The sequence below is a fragment of the Poecilia reticulata genome, linkage group LG13 (genome assembly GCF_000633615.1).
Source record: "Poecilia reticulata strain Guanapo linkage group LG13, Guppy_female_1.0+MT, whole genome shotgun sequence".
Lineage (NCBI taxonomy): Eukaryota > Metazoa > Chordata > Actinopteri > Cyprinodontiformes > Poeciliidae > Poecilia > Poecilia reticulata.
Window position 1 is genome coordinate 26,642,787 of NC_024343.1, and position 19,085 is coordinate 26,661,871.

General features: G+C 37.7%; 1 protein-coding gene across 7 annotated transcripts in view; it reads left to right on the top strand.

Moving 5' to 3' along the window:
* nbeab (neurobeachin b) overlaps positions 1-19,085 on the top strand; it is a 220,500-nt gene that overhangs the window by 49,048 nt on the left and 152,367 nt on the right. For all 7 annotated transcript variants that reach the window (XM_008426297.2, XM_017308169.1, XM_008426293.2 and 4 more), the window contains exons 3-12: positions 1,406-1,506; positions 1,635-1,730; positions 2,486-2,607; positions 4,206-4,332; positions 6,030-6,149; positions 7,232-7,378; positions 12,648-12,845; positions 13,036-13,169; positions 15,211-15,319; positions 17,795-17,947. In XM_008426297.2, the coding sequence (XP_008424519.1) occupies positions 1,406-1,506; positions 1,635-1,730; positions 2,486-2,607; positions 4,206-4,332; positions 6,030-6,149; positions 7,232-7,378; positions 12,648-12,845; positions 13,036-13,169; positions 15,211-15,319; positions 17,795-17,947 (1,307 nt within the window). The remainder of the gene's footprint in view (positions 1-1,405; positions 1,507-1,634; positions 1,731-2,485; positions 2,608-4,205; positions 4,333-6,029; positions 6,150-7,231; positions 7,379-12,647; positions 12,846-13,035; positions 13,170-15,210; positions 15,320-17,794; positions 17,948-19,085) is intronic.

The following is a 19,085-nucleotide window of genomic DNA, read 5'->3' on the forward strand; positions in this document are numbered from 1 at the left end:
ACTGAAAATGACGCTGCACAGACATCTCATCCAACTTTATGGAGCTGAAGAAGCACTGCAAAAATATACATGCTATTCAAAAAGACCTGATGCAGTAATTGCTGCCAAATGTGGAGCAGCAGATGATTTTTTGGTTTTCTGTTTATAATTTCAAAAATTTCCCCCCAAATTGTCCACATCGTCATAATGGGGTATTTGTGAGTAGAAGAGACTAATCTAATACAATTGGGAATAAGACTGTATGTAATGATCAGAACTGAGGACCCAAAATTTCAGTCAGACAAGATGTAAAAATCAGAAAATTCTTTATTGAAGACCAGGGTAAGGAGAGGCAAGCACGAGCAAGGAACAGGAACCTCTGAGGACAGAGAAACRGGTTAGGGATGGTTCTAGGGAGGGGAGGCCAAAGGTAAAAAATAGAAAGAGGATCACTAACCTTCCTTGTGTAGTGGGGAAAGAGAGRTCCAGGTAATACAGTGGTAGCGGCCCGTAGCACACCCAGGGATGGACAGAGCTTGGAGGGCAAGGGATGGGGGGCAGACAGATCAAGGCAACAACTCTCAGAGGGTCAGACGAGGAGCAGTGGTCAGGGTGCGGAAAAAGGGTCAGACACTTGCAGGTAATATCAGGCAGACTGAATCCAAGGGCAAGGCAGGAGGCAGAAGTCAAAAGACAGAAACGGGGTCGAGACCAGAAGACCGAGGCCAGTGGAGGATCTGACGTGGGCAAGGCAAGGCAGGAAAATCCAAGGGACAAAAAAGAGTTCGAGGTCGTGGTCAGGTCAGGAAGGAATGCTGGATGTCTACTCACTCTAAGGCTTTCAAAAATCTGGCACTGTCTGCCTGCCGAGAGCTGAATATAACAGTTTGTGAGCAGGTGGAGGACATGAGCCTGACTGTGCTCCAGCAGCAGCATGCAGGTGAGCCAGATGAGCTTGATGAGAGGAGTAATGAGGAGAAGAGCATAGCAGGCAGACAGGCCAGAAACATGACACTGTAAGGTATCAAAAAATGTGGAAAAAGGGAAGAGCTGTGAATACTTTCTTGATCCTCTGTGAAATAAACGAAAATTGCTTCTTTTGTGTTAGCTGAAATGTGTTTAAGATCTGAAATAAAACTAGACTTCCTCTGCAATGTTACTTTAACTTTTAATTAGGGAGTTTATCACATTGATACAGGCACTGTGTGTGATTTTTCCTGATAGGTATTGTGTTTTATGTAATTTAATTTCACCGACAAAGTCCAACTGCAAATTAAAGTGGAGCCATGTCTCAGGATGAGCAGCATTAGCACGTCCCCTGGAGGATCCCCTGTCCAACGTGGATTAGTTGTATCTTTAAAATTCAACTGCATTTTTGATGATTTTTCCTTTTGTTTGTGTGTCTGCTTGCATTGTCTTTTGCAAGACTTACTGGTGGATATGCTGGGTGTATTGGCCAGCTACAGCATCACAGTGAAGGAACTGAAGATGCTCTTCAGCATGCTCCGAGGAGAAGGTGGCCTTTGGGTAAGTGACATGGCAACTGAAGGGCTTGATGAATCTGTCTTGTTTTGTCGGGGCCAGTTAAATTTCCAGTCGCCTGGTATAATCTGTTACAATAAAAGTTGTAATTCTCTCTTTTGACACGCGTACAGCCAAAGCATGCAATCAAAATGCTGTCGGTGTTAAATCAGATGCCGCAGAGACATGGCCCGGACATCTTCTTCAACTTTCCTGGCCGCAGCGCAGCAGTAAGCATCATCATTATATGATTTCATTGCATGTTGTCTTTTGAAAAATGTTCGTTAAAAGTATTTTAGCAATGTAGGGTGTGGAGAAATATTATTGTGCCTCAATGATAAGAAGCTAAATATGGCAGCAGTGGAACCATCAGTTAAACTGTGAGAACGTTGAATATTAGCTATTTTATTTCTCTTGCTTTGTGCGTTTGTGTTTGACCTAAAGAAATAAGCAGATAAAATATTAAGAATCTGTTTTATGATGCTATTGAAAATCTTAAAGATTAGCAGCAAAGTTTGTTTTAGTCATGCTCCAGTGCTGCAGTTATTTTAACAGACTAAAACTTGGCTGCAGTATTCATTTATATAATTTCCCTTTGGGATTAATGTTTTGCAATTGAATTTGAATTGCATTAAACATCTGGATGATTTGATTAAATTATCTCTACAGTTCTGGTGAGGTCATTTTGTATTTTTTAAATTGAGAAGTTATTTTCCTGAAAAGAAAAAATTTACTTGAACAATGTGTTCTTACCATTATAACATTAAAAAAAAATTTTTTTTTACACCTGGATTTGACATTTGACAGTTCGCTTTATTGTAAAGTGCCTCAGTACTTTGTACTGCAGAGGCTTATTTATATTGACCCAAGAGTGCTACTGTTGCAAAATATATATTCTGAATAGCTTGGTATGGAGGAACACCAAATGACTTTAAATAGCTTTCCTGGCTACTTCATGGTGTTTTTTTTATCATGTTTCTTCTAGGCAATTGCTTTACCTCCCATTGCTAAGTGGCCTTATCAGAGCGGGTTTACATTCAACACTTGGTTCAGAATGGATCCTCTGAATAATATCAATGTAGACAAGGACAAACCATATCTCTACTGGTAAGAGCACACTTGTGCTTTTTTATTTCACCTTAATAGTTTTGCCGTTGCAGAGGCTTATGAAGCTAGCAGCAGCTTTATTGACAAAGCCTTATTCTGTCTGATGCTTTGTGACTAACACTGATTGTCTAATCTAACCAGTTTATGACTGAATATTGTATTCCAAGATTAAAATAGTTCTCAACGTTATTTGTCACTTGTGCAACGTCTTTATAATGTCTTTAGGAAAACGGCCTTGTTTTTCCCAGATAATGCCACACATTCTGATGTAGAAATGTAGCACTGCAGCTGGATTACTGAGGGCTTAGACACTGCGGAGGTAATCATTTAGATGTGAATAATTGCCACAAAGCTCTCGCATACCAGCTTCTGCTGAAGATTTAGGTAATTATTGTAAAAATCAATGATCCAAAATTGCTGCACTGTCTGGCTCTTTCTCTTTGTTTGTAGAAGAGCCTTTCATTAAAGTCAAAGAGTGTAATTTATGATGGCGAGTAAGAGAATCGGAATGGACGGAAAAGGTGGAAAGATTCAACTGTCTGACAGCGAAGACTGATTAGGCAGAGATAATCGTCACTTCGGTCCTTATCACCTCTTGGCTGTCGTCGGCGATTGGGGATCTAAGTGTTTTACCGAAATAAACTCTTCGCCTTAGTAGATCTCTGTTTCTCTGATGTGGCAAATCCAAAAGGGAAGAAGACATGGAGCATTGCACTAGCAAAGGTTTTCATATGTGCCTCCTATTCTACACTGACGGTCACAAAAGAGTTAGATCTGCCAAGCTAATCCTGTTTATGCATTGCTCTGAGTGCCTCGCAGCTCAGCAGCAGGCTTGTAAATAACCAAAAAAAATAATTGCATCTTTAGAGGCGGACCGAGCTTCTCCAGCAGAGTTTCCAAGCTCTGTGACAGAAAGGTGTGGAGATCCATATGTCTTTATGTACGAAACACAGCTGTGGTTGGATGCCTTTGAGGATGGGTCTCTTTGTTTTTCGATCTTTACAGTGGGTATTTGAGCCGAGAGTAACAGCTTTAGGCCTTAAGACTATAAAAGTAAATTTAGCACGTGTCAGCTGAATAAAAGATGTGCAAAAGGAATCTGTTTGCATCTGCACAGAGTGGCCTGTGCACTTTGTTTTTATATGCAGTTTGCACTTCCAGTCAAATGATCTGGTGATGTTTGATTGAAAAGATCAGGCAAAATATTACTACAACCATAATTATCATCACATAATTCAGATGCATGCAAGATGTACCTTCTGGAAGGGACACGCTGTCACATTTAAAAATAATTCTAATATGATTTGAGCAGAAAACCCCAAAAAGCCCTCAGAAATTCTTAGAAATTTTTCCCCTTTAAAACGCTTCTAATACCAGATTTCAATTATTGTTTACTGTGTGCTTGATTTCAAATAGAGAACGGTCTGCTAAGTCTCAAAACGTAACTGTGCGCTATATTGTACATTTTTGCCAAAAAAGAACACAGTGAATGACAAAAGGTGTAATTTTGTCTAAGCTTCCTCTTAGATTTCAGATGGTTTAAATTGGCTTAATATTCTTTTTGAGCATAAAATAAGTTTTGAAATGTTTTCTTGCAGCTTTCGCACCAGCAAAGGCATTGGCTATTCTGCACATTTTGTCGGGAATTGTTTGATTGTCACATCGCTGAAGTCTAAAGGGAAAGGCTTCCAGCACTGTGTGAAGTATGACTTCCAGCCCAGGAAGGTACGTTTGTTTCTATGCTTATTTGAGTAGTAACTTTGAAATAAATACGTTCTTTATTGCAGTAGCATAGTTTCACAGTGAAAAATTAAAAAAAGAAACCAACCTTTAATTTGTGTGCATTTATTCTCTAGAGAATAATAAACACTGTTTTCAACTAAAAATTGCTACCAGAGTTATTGACATTTAAGCTTTTCAACACATGCAACAATAGCAGTTTTTAATTTATGCTTTATTTCTTGAATCTGTTTCTGGACTCTTCTAATTTCTTTGGGGAAATAATTTGGGGACTTCAATTAAAATTTTAAATAGGTATAAAAGAAAAGGGAAAGAAAAACCTCCTCAGCATTTTAAGCATATTTTGCTGGTTGTTTTAACCCAGTGGTTTTTGCTACATTTATTATCACTTTTCCTAAATCTTTTTTTTTTTTTTTAAATTAGTACCAGTTTAATTATCACCTGAATTGTTTAAAACTCAGGAGTCTTACACATGCAAATGTGGATTAGACATTCAAACCTAATTTATTGTGGTGTGTTTCGGTGGTGTAGCCGTCCCTGTGGAGCAGAAAAACTCACCTGACACATGTGAAACAATTAGAGGCTTCACATAACACTCGAGGAAAGCCATTTGTCTCATACCAGGAGTCAGTGCAGATATTGTATTGTTGAAGCTGTTCAAAGATAAAGTGCATTAATTAACTTTTTAATTGATTTTTGGGTTCAGACATTAGTGAATAAGTGCGTTTCTGAATGATGTCCAGACAACCTTCACTTTTCTGCTCAACCATGAATCTTATTTAACACAATTTTACCTTTATTCAAAGACGGCTCCTTTCTTCAGTCGAACCAATAAATAATTGACTTGAGTTGGTTTTACCATCTGTTCACTTCTAATGCAGTAAGTAAGTACAGTTTAGGTTTCCTGCGGAAGTAGTCCAAAGAAAGTCTTGTAGAGTGAAGAAGCAAACAGCCCCTAAGTATTAAAATACAAATTTTCAAAATCAGTATCTACTGAATTTTGTTTTCATTCACACTTAAATTGTGAAGTTCATATATTTATTTTATCTTTATTGTTTTTTCAAAACACATACATATTCTTCACATTGTGAGCATCTGAGATTATTTATGTTTTTCTGTTTTCTTTTTTTTTTTTATTGGAGCTGTGTGGTATGTGGTGAAGAAGACAACATATTGTTGAACATTGCAATTACAATTTTCAAAATTGAAATGTGTGATTAATCCACATTGTTCTCACTTTTCCTCTTGTTTTTCCTTCAGAACAAATTTCTCGCCACTTAAAATTCAAACATTTCTCATCTGAAATCTTCAGCATGTTTTTTGTCGTGATGTCAGTGAAAGTCCATTCAAATGGCCATTTGCATTCAGAGCATTAACAAACATCCCCTGACATCCAAACAGTCTTTTGTAATTGCAATATTCTGCATGCTGACATTTCCCCGATGACAGCAATTTAAAATACGGCAGAGCTCTATACAAAGCTAAAATAATGGCTTAAGCCTAAAGAAATCAAGGTTCAGAGTCACCCTGGTGTTTCTTTCCTAAAGATGGAGTCTCAGGATCCCTCTCCACTGTATTATTTCAATTGTGCAAAGGAAAAATGAGAACGGTTGATGTGGTTTTTGAAAATGAACACCTCTGGAGCTCATTTCCTTTCTATCTGACTCACTCTTCACCTCCAGTGGTATATGATCAGCATAGTTCACATCTACAGCCGCTGGAGGAACAGTGAAATCAGATGCTACGTAAACGGACAGCTCGTTTCTTATGGCGACATGGCGTGGCACGTCAACACAAATGATGTAAGTGCTCCTTACTTGTAGCACATTTTAACACATGGTTGACAGGGACTTACACATTGACACTTTGCATTTCCAGTCATTCTCATTATGAAAAGCTCATTTTCAGTCCTTTAGCAATATGACATGGTCTACTTTCCATCCAGTCATCATACAATTAGGAAGATTTTAATGTTGAAGATGGATTTTTAAACACGAAGGCCCCAAAGAACCTACAGTAACACAAGACTGGTTTAAAAATGTGTTACTTTTTTGCAAAAGAAGGAATGAAGTGTTTTTTTTTTTTTTTTTTTAAATGTGCGTTTTAAACTATCTGTATGCATTCACACTTTTCAGTTCAGGAAATAGTCTGCTCCGCTTATTGCAGATCTCTGTTGTTTTGTGGTGAAGATATTTTTCATTTGAGTGGAAAAAATCAATGAGTCATAATTATTCCATGCAGCACGATATTTTTAATGTGCTGGTAACAGAGAATAAAGCTATTTAAACTGAGAAATGAAGGGCTAAATTCAGGATTTTCCTTTCTAATCTTTTACACTTTTCTAGACATTTTACTATTTATACCATGTGTACTAGTATTTAAGGATTTGTATAGTCCACAAATCTGAAGTTGACTTCTGAATATGCTGATTCATGAAGAGTTTTTTGACATTTGGACTAATTTGGATCTCCTGTATTTCTACATGTGTTCCACTTCTACTTTTTAAATGCAGTCTTTGTACTTGTTTCTAAGTATAATTTGTGTTACCTTTCATTTATTTCTGCAGAAAGGAAAAAAAAACTAGTTTCAGTGGTTTCATTTTGATGGAATGTTGTAAGCTTTGCTGGTTACACATTTTAAGAAGAAACTAAGGAAATTGGCTATAGTAAAGACATAAATCCTAATTGTAAAATAGTCCACATATTTTGCACTTTGCTGTGATCATTAATGCGGCTGCGGTTTTTTTTTTCCCCTGTGATTCTGTCTATTCTGAAGGTGCATTTTTCTAATTTACAGACTAAATTGCTACAAGTTTCTTTCTTTATGTAATAATCTATTTGAAAATGTTCCTAACTGCCCTTTCCTTTACGTTCCCTTCTTTCAGAGCTATGATAAGTGCTTCCTGGGGTCTTCAGAAACAGCCGATGCAAACAGAGTGTTCTGTGGGCAGCTAGGAGCTGTCTACGTATTCAGTGAAGCTCTCAATCCGGCACAGATTTTTGCAATTCATCAGCTGGGACCAGGCTATAAGGTATGTGCTTGTGGGTGACTAAATTAGATTACATATAAGCAGTCTGAATCATCCATCCATTTGTGTAATCAATGAGAAGCGCTGCCCCGTAGTTCCTTGCTTTATGTCCTGCTTTTCCTGCCAGATAAACGGCTGCATAAATTACCTATTCCTTGGGAATAATAGCGCGACACGCTGGGGGAAAGCTGCAGGAACTCGGTAAAGCGACTGAGTCCTGAGCCAACTTATATCAGCTGCAGCAATGCTGCCTAAAAAGCATCAAATCATTAATGTGAATAGAGAAACTTTGACTTGCCGTAAAAGGAGCTGCAAATGTTTTTTACACCATGACAGTTTTAGCTCGTTTAATATGAGGAGTAATTCAATGTTGTTTTATTTGTTTTTAAATGTCTGCCAAGATTGTTCAGTTTACGTCTTCTCTTTACACTCTCATTTTTATCCCTGATATTTGGAGAATTGAGCTTCTTTAAACTCAACACTTGCACTCTGTCATAAAAAGTCAATAAAAGGCACTGCAAAACCGTCTCCAAACATAATGTCTCACACAGTTTATATCAGAGGGGATTTTTTTTGGACGCTGAAATTTCTGTCTTGTTACAAAAGCAAAAGCAATGTTCTTTAATTCAATCTAAAGCTTTAAAAATAGATTATAGGTATGTAGGCATTCCTTTCATTAATGGGATCATCTTTTTTCACTAGTCTATTTAAAACTGCTTCTTGAAAGAAGAAACTGCACTACATTTTCCTTTTGTGTTGTTAATATCAAAATGTCACATTTATTTGTTAAATCAATACAATGTTTGTACAGATGACTTAAATGTGAATCTTTTGATGGAAAAAATCAGGCCGTTCCTCAAAATGTTTGTCTATTAAGAGTTGAGTTGGTGAAATCTAGTTTCAGAGATATATAGTTTTCTTTTTTTTTTTCAAAAAATTTGACTTTCAGCCAAATAATGTAAAACCAAGCAGTGTTTGAACTACACACTAATACTAGAGAGAAAATGAGGCAATTGTTCAAAATTCTTAAGTGGTGACCGGGGTCCATAAAGAAAATTACCTGTAAGTGATGGAGCTCTGATAAGTAATGGAGAATATAATAAATCTACCCTAGTGGGTTGCTATAATTAGGAAGTTGTCCAGCTGTCAGGAATCCTTCCTGTTTTAATTAAGAGCTGCAGGGATATGCGTTAATGCAGGAGATTACAGCACACATTTACTGCTGTACATCGACAGTTTGGCTCAGTCTTTGGAAAGAAATCTCTACACTGATGTGGGAGTATTTTTTATTTTATTTTTTTAATCTCTGCTTACCTCATCTGTGTTTGATCTTTGACACGCTTTCCCTCGCTCATACAGTGCTTTGAATGCAACTGTAACTTCTCTAGCTTTTCAGAACATATAGATTATTGCTTCAGTGGGTTAACATTTTCTTGCATTTTATGATTTGTGGCCATGAAGCTCAAAAAAGCTGTCTACAAAATAATCTACAAGTTCTCTTTAAAATCCCGCTTACTAGATTTGATTTTGACCTGGAAGACTTCTGTGCATTTCATTATGAGCATATTTACGGCTGTGTTTTTTCATTTGTTCCAAGGATGTAGAACAACCTTAGAAATGTACTGACGATTTAAAGAGAAAATGTTGAAAATATATGTACTAAAATTGACAGAAGCATGCTCGAAAATATTCCTTACAATATGTTGCTGCAGTTTTCTTAGAATGTATTTTCATACCCCAAAGAGTTTGACGCTGCTGATCCAGATGGTACAATAAAAATAAATATCAACACTTTAAAAGACGTCTTTACTTGTAAGTTCTCGATCCATCATAAGTTTCCACTGGCAGATTTACTGCACACTAAGTATTAATCATTGATTGGACTCGTCAAAGCAATTAAGCCATGACTTTGCATGTTTTCAAATGATGCACTTGGTTATTTCTGTCCTTACCCTCTATCTCTGTTGCCATACGTGGGCTACAATAGGCAGATTAGCCCTCTGAATTTGTGCCAGCGCTGCTCTGCAGAATGCACCACAAAGTGCCCTAGAAGAGACCGACTTGCACAGCTCTGTTTCTCCTTTCAGGAAAACGAAATGCAACGTCAGTGTAGGCTACGGATCAGAAGGTGTAATCTATAACCCTAGTGCAGATACAGAACAGCCATGACACCAGAAGTTGAAAACAAAGAATAATCTATACAGAAAAAAAATAAAAATTTTAATAAATCTGATTGACCAGGTTTATTATCCTTTGCAGGAGTTCCTGTTCTGGAAGCTGAATCTTTATTTTTGCTTTAGTTTCTATGTTTACAGTTCAATTTGCTTTTCTGTTAAGTGATTATGATACTGATCTGATGTGTCTCTAATGGTTCTGTGGGAGGCTGAATCTACTTACATCTAAAGAGCCTAAAACACTTTACATCTGCAAGTATTGACCTAGTTTTTTGCTGGTATGGGAGTAATTGTATTGTCTTATTCTTAATTAAGCGAGTTCATTAAGCCACCTACACTGGGACTGGTAATGATGTCTTTTTGAATATACATTGCAGTACTGAAACCATACATTTTTTTAACACTTCCTGTTACACTCGGACCACAGAAAACACTCGAGGTTTTGAACCTTTTCAGTGCTTGTCCTTGCTCAGGGATGGCCTTTTGCTCTTAGAGCAAAAGGGAGAACTGTTCCCTAATTCTTTTATATGACTGGCTGGTCTGTGGAATGATGCTGTCATGGCACAAGGTTTTATAGTCAAAACCAATGCGATCTATATTTTCACACTGCGGCAGTGCCCGCACAGAAGTGGAAGCGCTGGAGCTTGTTATTTTTGGTCACTTGGGTTCCATGAGTAAAAAACTACCCAAGGATGTTAGAGACTACATGATGAGATGCATAATAGCTGCTGTGTGGACTTGATCATAGCAAATGAGGAGAATATGTATATGTACGGGTTTTTTTTTTAGAAACAAAGTAAGAAGTGGTGTAGCAGAAGTTGTAGTTCATCCTTACTGTTTCTGATGTTCTTTACTGGAGAAATATGTGCAGGGCTGTAGTGCTGGGTGACGGCATTCATTGCAACGTTCCTGCAAGTAGATGTTTCACATTAATACACATTTAATGAGCAACAGCTTTGTTTGAAATGGTACAAAAAGCAAATAAATCATTTAAAATTCTTTTGCTAGAAACTTAGTTAGCTTTTCTTCCTAAGACTAATTAACTTGTCACTGAGCACAAGTATCAAACGGTTATTTGCATTTCTCGCGATTCATGTTTCATTAAATTGTACGAACGCATAGAACTGTCCAACCATTGTTGAATAGTAGATTCATTTAGCATGCATAAAATGCAAATAATTTAGTTTGTCTCTGAACATGCCCATCAGAATCTCCCGCTGGTTTTCAGATTTGAATCTCGGTCATGCTTAAATTCGGTTTTCAGATCCACACTCCGACTTCAGAGGTAGTAACTAGTCACCGCAATTGTTCTTGGTTAAGTGCCTACTTCTCTCTTATACAGGGTGCTCCCAAAATACGCATAGGTGTTTCTTCTTATTAGCTCGACATAACAGGTCATTAGTTTTTGTGGTTTTTTTTGTATAGTTCATGCCAAATCAAAGTACCACCAGTGGTTAGAATCCTGGGAACATGGACCCCTATTGAAGTTCCAACAGTCTCAGCCAGTAGCCCTCTTTATGTTTTTACTTCAGCTAAAAATAACAGATTTTGATGTATTTTAGGCAGGTGCATGATGCTGTGAGAAGCTTTTTTTTTTTTTTTTACAAATCTTCTGGGACCATATGGTTGTTTCCTCGCCGCAGAGCTCTATCTCTCTCTTATCACCACATGCTTGCTGCCCATAATTCCGAGAAAGATGGAAAACATTTCTCGCATTCATTAATAATTCAGCTCTACTGATTAGAGGAATCGATTTAAGTATTAAGCATAGTCCATTCTCACAGCTTTGACAGATTATTTTAACTCATCTGTCAACAAATAATTGATTGAGTAAATTAAGACTACTCTGTCATTGATAAGCAATTTGTTATGTTAATTATATTAAATCTCCTATTGAACCATTAACTAGTTGGACTCGTGCTTTCATGAGGCGATCAAAGTGTCTTCAGACAGCAGAAGGTAATATGGCAATGGTCAAACCTGAAATATTAAAGAAGGGAAATCCCCCACTTGTACTTTAGAGATAATTAAAAGTGGCATCATAAATTAACAAGAAGTTTGATGGGGCAAAAAAAAAAATTCTCTAAAAAGGACAAATGACTTGATTTAACTTTTGTAGTTTTTCCCTCTAATTGTCAGGTTGTGAAATGACGGTAATTCAGAACTTAATTGCACACTGCCAGGTTTTATTTGATTGTGTTTTCAATCATATCTGATAACCCTTAATTTACTTCTTTTGCACAAGTACATTTAAACCCATGCACACATGACCCATTCAGTCCTAGCAGGAGAGTGAAAATGCCCACATGTTCAGTTGGTAGCCATTTCAGAGTGAGCACACGAGAACTCACAGTGACAGTGCTTTGTTGGATACAATTCAAGAAATAAGTTTGGCATAAATGGTCTAGTTAAATTAAAACAAGTAAGCAATCATTTAAGATTTCAAAGGAACCTTAATCCATTTGGCCAGGCTGTGTTCCTCCTCATCGTTGCTCTCTGTTGTAGAAGCTGCAGAAAACCAAGTGATGTTGTTCCAGGGAGAAAAAAGGGAAAGAGAGCAACATAAAATATTTAGCAACCTAAAAGAGCAAAAAGTACTTTGTTTTTGTAAAATACATGTTAATGTAATTGGTGTAATGTGTTTTTAGAAGATATACAAGTGAGATTAAATTCAATTTTTTTTTTTTTTGCAAAAGATAATGACATTAAGGTGAAGTCATGAAATGTTGTACCTTACACAGCTTCTTTACGCCATTTTGCTGCTTTCGAGTTAATTGTGCCAAGAACGGTTTGCATCACTGAAATGTTAAATTGTGTTGCACTTTGTGGCTGATTACACTAATAAAGATTGATAAAAATTAAAAAAGACAGTTCTAATCAGTGTAGAAATTGCATTTTCAAAATGTTGCCTTTTTCGCGCAGCTTTGATCAGCTCATTCTCAAATAATTTTTTTTCCATCAAGTCATAATTAAGATAGCACCACAGAGAAAGTGATAAGGGGCTTCTGCAGAAAATAACTTAGCATTTTGTTCCGTGTTTCCTTTTATCTCCTAATTCCCTGATTTTGCTCTAGTTTTTTTTTTTTTTTCTTTTGCAGAGTACGTTTAAGTTCAAGTCGGAGAGTGATATCCACTTAGCAGAGCATCACAAGCAGGTGTTGTACGATGGTAAATTGGCAGGCTCCATCGCCTTCACCTACAACGCCAAGGCCACCGACGCACAGCTCTGCCTGGAGTCCTCCCCTCGTGAAAACGCCTCTATCTTTGTGCACTCACCGCACGCCCTTATGCTTCAGGTCAAATGCATTGCTCGTAATCTGTACACACCACCTGAGGCGATGATGAATTCATTTATGTTTTTTTTTTTTTCTTTTTTATTCAGTCAACATGAATATTGTTTTTATTTTTTCTTAATTCTGACTTTGTCTATTCGCAGATATTGTACCAAACATGGCATTTGTTTCTGTTTTGCTTTTATCCTCACAGGATGTGAAAGCCACAGTTACGCACTCCATCCACAGTGCCATCCACTCTGTTGGTGGTATCCAGGTACTCTTTCCACTTTTTGCTCAGTTGGACTTTCATCAGTCGAAGGACAGCCAGGTGGAAACCACAGTCTGGTAGGTTAATATGTTGTGTTACCATGCAGAGCACAACCTTGTTTGATGCAGTAGATGGTAAACACTTGACACTATGGCAGGTGACAAAGCTCTCTGGTTGGATCCGTTAATGGCAGGTTTCCCTCCAGCGTTCTTTTAGGAATAGTTTGTGCAGCTGTCTGAGTCTGAACAGCTCATTTCTGGGTCTTTACAAGGGAAAAGAGTTGCAATAATTTATTTGCATCTAAATTATTAAATTGATTAAAGTAGGACTAGGAGTATCTCATGCATGTCGATTTGTAAGAAGAATATTTAAATATGTCCCTCCAAGATAGCACTTATTGCAATATACCCCATTTAAGCTTAAAATTCTGACTAGTAAGGGCTTTCCTGGCTGGTTTGCAACTGGATTGCAAAAACTTGTAACCAGCATTAATGTCTGATATGATCATCCATATACTGTTGTCTTTGATCAGCGTACAGTTGGAATTTAAGAAGTTCTTGATTTCATGCTGGCAAGATGTTGCATTAATGTTGAAAGTATTTTGTTTTCACCATAAAAGTAACCGTTCATACATCTAACCAGTAAGTTGTTGTGCTTAGACGTATGAAAAAGGGAAGTTGCATAATGCAAAGCACACAGCAAATATTGCTCTCAGTACCTATAAACCGAGGCAATTGAGCAAGTAATCTGTTAAAGAAGTTTTATTAGTCTGAATCCTGTAATGGTGTTTATAAAGCTGTAGTGCATTTTTCATTATTATCTCTACTCTCATTCCTCTTATCCTGAGCTTGTCTTCCCAAAGCTTTGCGGCTTGTGTGCTGCTTGGATTCTTAGCTCTGCTTTTATACTGCAATAGTTTAATAACATGGATGGATGCAGGAGTGGCCACATAGGAGCACAAATCCCTGATCCCCAAAGCTCTCTGCGTCCAAAGACTCCAGTCCTCTCTGCTCTCCATCCCTCTTCTCCTCTCGCCAGCGTGCGTTCCTCTTTGGTTCACAGTGTGCACCCCTACCAAACACGGCACTTTGTCGTTGCTTTAAGACTTAGTCCCTCTAAAGCCTGCTGGGCATTGGAGTTCAAAGCTTTTTCAGCAATTAACTTCCTATTTGGCCTGAGGGTTTGCTGTTCCCAACAGCATGCACAGATAGTGATTTTTTTTTAAAATATCCTTTTAATAATAATTTTCTCTGATACTTCCTGTTTCCAGCCTGAATGCAAAGCAGGAGTGAAAACACATCAGTCAGCTGTGTTCTACCACACTGGAAGAAGGCTGGTTACTTGTTAATTATCTGAACCAAGGAAGCACAAAGTTGATTGTCACACATTTCTATTTTTGCTTTGCTTTGTCTGTAATAGTGAAGGTGAATTACTGGAGAAAAGGGAACTTCGAACTGACTATGCACCAACATACTAGATACACATCAGACTGGATGAGTATGTATGCTGTGTGCACACTATATGGGCGAGTCTGTGCAGCGGTGATTGTGGCCTTGTTTTTGTTGAGCTGGAGTGGAAACCATTGGAGGATGTGCGGGAAAGCCGATTAAGAAGTGTCACCGAGCACCACTGTCTTTCAGCCAAAAGGCTTCAGCAGAAAAGCTGTACAACAAAGAAACATTTTCTTCACTGCGACGCCTTGGTCCTTTGAATCCCCACTCCTGTATGAACACACACACGCACACCCCCACACAGACACACACTCTGTTAGAGTTCACCTCAAAGACCACCCCTTGCTCCCTTGAGGACTCAAACAAAACCCCAACTTTCCTTTCTGAATTTGAGAGGGATAAAAAAGGCTGGGCTTGATTCCCCAGCTGATTGCTGACATCCTCTGAAAATGACCTTGTTGTTTTCCCTTGGCTGCACTGTCTTCCTATGCTGCAAGAGTTAATTTATTATCCTTTTGCTATTTTTACCACCACAACAATGCAAATGGAACTACCACAACAATCTAATTTTCTGTATGACTATTAGATTTAATTCCTGCTAAGAAGTCTTGTGAAAGCCGATGAGTTTTTACCTTTTCTTCTCTCTTTTTTTTTTTTTTTTTTGCAGTGCCACTCTCCTAGCCTTTTTGGTTGAGCTGCTGAAGAGTTCTGTGGCCATGCAGGAGCAGATGCTGGGAGGAAAAGGCTTTTTAGTGATTGGGTACCTGCTGCAGAAGGTATGGAGCCAATCTCATCAAAGTTTCACCGACAAACCCATTAAGGGTCTATATCATTAAATTAAAATGTTAATGAAAAGTTAATTTATCTCAGCCATTCAATTGATTATAAGGGGAACTCGTATAATGTGCAGTCTTTAACAAATAGAGAAATTTCGAGGCTTGAATTACTTTTAATTTTGGTTATTGAGATTTACAACCGATTAAAATTCTAAATGATCTTCCTCATGAAATTTGAATATTAGACCAATTAGATTTTTAGACAAGTCACACCGTAATGCGTCAGACTGCTGATTTGACAGTTGTCTCTAAATAGCATTTGAGTCTCACAAGGAGAATAAAAACAAAAAATCTGTCTGCTTAAGGTGCCACATCCAAACATAGCACTGGAAAGTTAAGTGGAAGGAAAAAATGTGGTAGAAATGTGTGCACACACTATAGAAAGAACCACTATCTTGATTGCAACTATTGAAAAGCAACTGTTGCAATCTTGAAACAATGCTTGATTGCTAATCAAGAATTAGCAAGAGATCCAAATTTTGATTGTCTTCATCTTAAATGCATTGATGCAGCAATTCATCCAAAAGAAGCCATGACCAAGTAACAAGTGCTTCCATTGCATGGACTTCCTTTCTACTACGAAGTCCACATTTATTAAAAATATTTTCTAATGTTAAAACTTCTGAGAAACTCATTTTCAGCTCGCAGTTACGAAGCAAGTCACGAAGTAAAAAGGAAATAAACTTTAAAAATGTAGCTTATATCTGTGTAACAGCAAAAGGTTTGAATACTTATGGACATAATTTAAAATTATTACTCTTCTTATTAAAAAATGTGCATTATTGATTCTTATGTAGATTAAAAAGAAAACTTGATTTAAACAGTTAAAGAATAAGCCAAAGTGAACAAATATTGGAAAACGTGAAGCGCTTTTAATATATACAGGTTTCACTTTTTGAGTTGAATTACTGTAACTTTTACATTGCATTCCTTATTTATTGAGGTCCTCTAATTCTCATGAATTCATATCAAGTTCCAATTGAAAAAGTCTCGCATCAGCTTTAAAAATCTTTTTTTGCACATTTGCTTTCATTAAAGTGTTTGAACGATATGCGATTTCATGTAGAAAAACTGTCTGCGAGTTTCCAGCTGAACACCCCATTTGCTATCTCTCATTGTCCAGGTACACTGTGTCTTGTCTGCGTCTTGTTCTATCAAGGTGCACAGTGTTTTGTCTGTACTCTCAAAGCCCTGTCAGTAGTCTAATCTTCTATTGCCTGTGGCAAAGTCCTGTACGTTTCTTTGAACCGAACAGAGGAACATGTCCCCCACTTTCTGCATCAGTCTTTATTTACCCATTTTGTGATTCAGATCTAGCAGCCAGCATCCCCAGAGTGCTGTCTCTTTCAGAGCACTGAGATATGACTCCACTTTGTCACTCAGTGACTCGCCTGCCTACTGGCTTCAGATGCTGTAAACTAACAGCCAGGCATAGTCGGCACCTGAGAGCTGCTGTTTTTTCTCCCTTCCCTCTTGCTGCCAGGTTTCACACTTTCACATATCGCACCATCTGTTCATGATCTGTTTATGCCACAACTTCCCTCCTCCTTTGGCCTTCATTTTTCTTTCTTCCCATCTCAAAGTCCCCACCTGGAATGACAATAAGCACCAGGCGTGAGTTGTAATGGCACTTGTCACATGCAGAATTGCCTGTAAAAGTGTCCATTATATCCTTATTTTTGTTTTATTATATAATAATGAGGTAAACTAGCTGAGTAGATCGATTTCTCACCAATGTTATAATGACAAATTGATACCGCAGTGTTTAAGACTTGAGACCAGATTTTTTATTTATTTATATTGTGACCAAGAAACCTCCATTAGTTACCCCGAAAGCATTTATAAATTTTGTGTTTTGCCAGGTATGAGTTTGTCTGAGAGTCTCACAGTATGATAAACAAGAAGAAAAATAGTTTGCTATTCTTTTAGGTGAATTTGTCTTTCTTGTAAGAAAGGGAAAAGCCTTCCTACAGCCGGGTGATTAGCAGTGTGCAGCAACAGGTGAAGGGGGGCAGACACTGCTATGCTTTGCTCCACACAGCTGTAGAAAACTCTGGTCATGCTGACATTTTCTCTGCCATCTCTTCAAAACAACTTTAATTTGTGAAAATGGTATGATGGAAAATTTAAGAAGTTCTGAAACTGGCTCTTTTTAAAACCTTGATGTGCCTTTTCTTTCAGTAAAAGGTTAACTGGTACCAGTGCATTAAAGAGAAAATTTAGCATGTGCAAGTTTGGAAATTATATTGCATATTATGAGCTTAATTTGTTTCCAGGTCATCTATAATAGTCTTATAGGTCAGATTTGTTAAAATGTTCATCTACAACTAAATAGATTTTCAAAATGCAGTGACCATATTAATATGCCATCATGAATGTGTTTTTTATTGTGATTTTGCGGCTCTGTTTTTCCAGTCTTCTCGTGCACACATCAGCAGGGCTGTTTTAGAGCAGTTCCTCTCCTTTGCAAAGTATCTTGACAGTCTGCCACACGGAGCGCCGCTGCTGAAGCAGCTGTGCGATCACATCCTGTTTAATGCAGCCATTTGGATCTACACCCCAGCCAAGGTGAGCCACTGCAAACGGCAAGACGAGCAACCAGAGATTCAAACTCGACTGTTTGTCACCGCTGCCTTTGTAAAAATGTGAAGACAAATTTGTGTTGATCAAATGTTCTTTTGTGGAAGCAAGTAGACATTTTCTTTGTGACAATCTCGGGAAGCTTTCAAAGGCAGCAGATAAAACTACTGGTGAAATACGTGCAAATGAGAATAAATATTTAAATGAAGGAACAAAAGAACAAGTAAAATCTAACCGTAACCTGTTCTCAGTATCTAAATGAAAGCTATTAAACCACACCACAACTAACACAACAAAAGGTGTTACGGCAATTCGCAGCATGAGGAAGAATGCTTTTTTTTCTTCTTCCCCCCCCAATTACAAGTTGTATACATTTCTCTCAAAGTGGTGGCGCGTCCTAAATTGGACACTGTAAACTGTTTTGTTCCCGTGCGACACATTTTTAAATTGCATACAACATTGAAATGTTGCCATTATGCTCCAATTTCACTGGTCTCAAATACATTTTTTAAACGTTTTGGTGTTTTTCCAGTCCTACATTTAAATAATTACCCATAAAATGAAATCAGACGTACTAAAGAAATAGTGTGTGTGTGAGTGTGTGCGTGGGTGTGCGTGTGTGTGTGTGTGTGTGTGTGTGTGTGTGTGTGTGTGTGTGTGTGTGTGTGTGTGTGTGTCAAAGGTGTTTTTTTTTTTCATTGGTAGGCAGCACACAAATATATAAATAGAAGTATGAAAGAAATACTAAACTGCCCAGAGGCATGCCAGTGACACTTCAAAATGGAGCGATCAGAAAGGATGGATGAAAAATGAGAGAAATGGCTTGGTAATGAAAGGAGTTGGAGCACTTTGAGCGTCTCTGAGGCCAGCTGCTTGGGTGCACTTTCCTAGGTGGCCAACGTGGTAAAATTCATTTACCTGTCCCTTTCTGCTACCAACTTATAGCATGCTGCAAGCTGTGTGACTTGCATTAAAGCAGGAGACTTCTGGCATTACCTTGTGAATAAATTGTATTTTATAGCTGCATTTCTTTGTGTTTATGTAAAGGTGAATTTCCACTGCAGGAATCCTTTAGGAACTCGAATGATTTTTTTGGGGGTAGTTTTTTTTTTTTCCTCTCATTTCC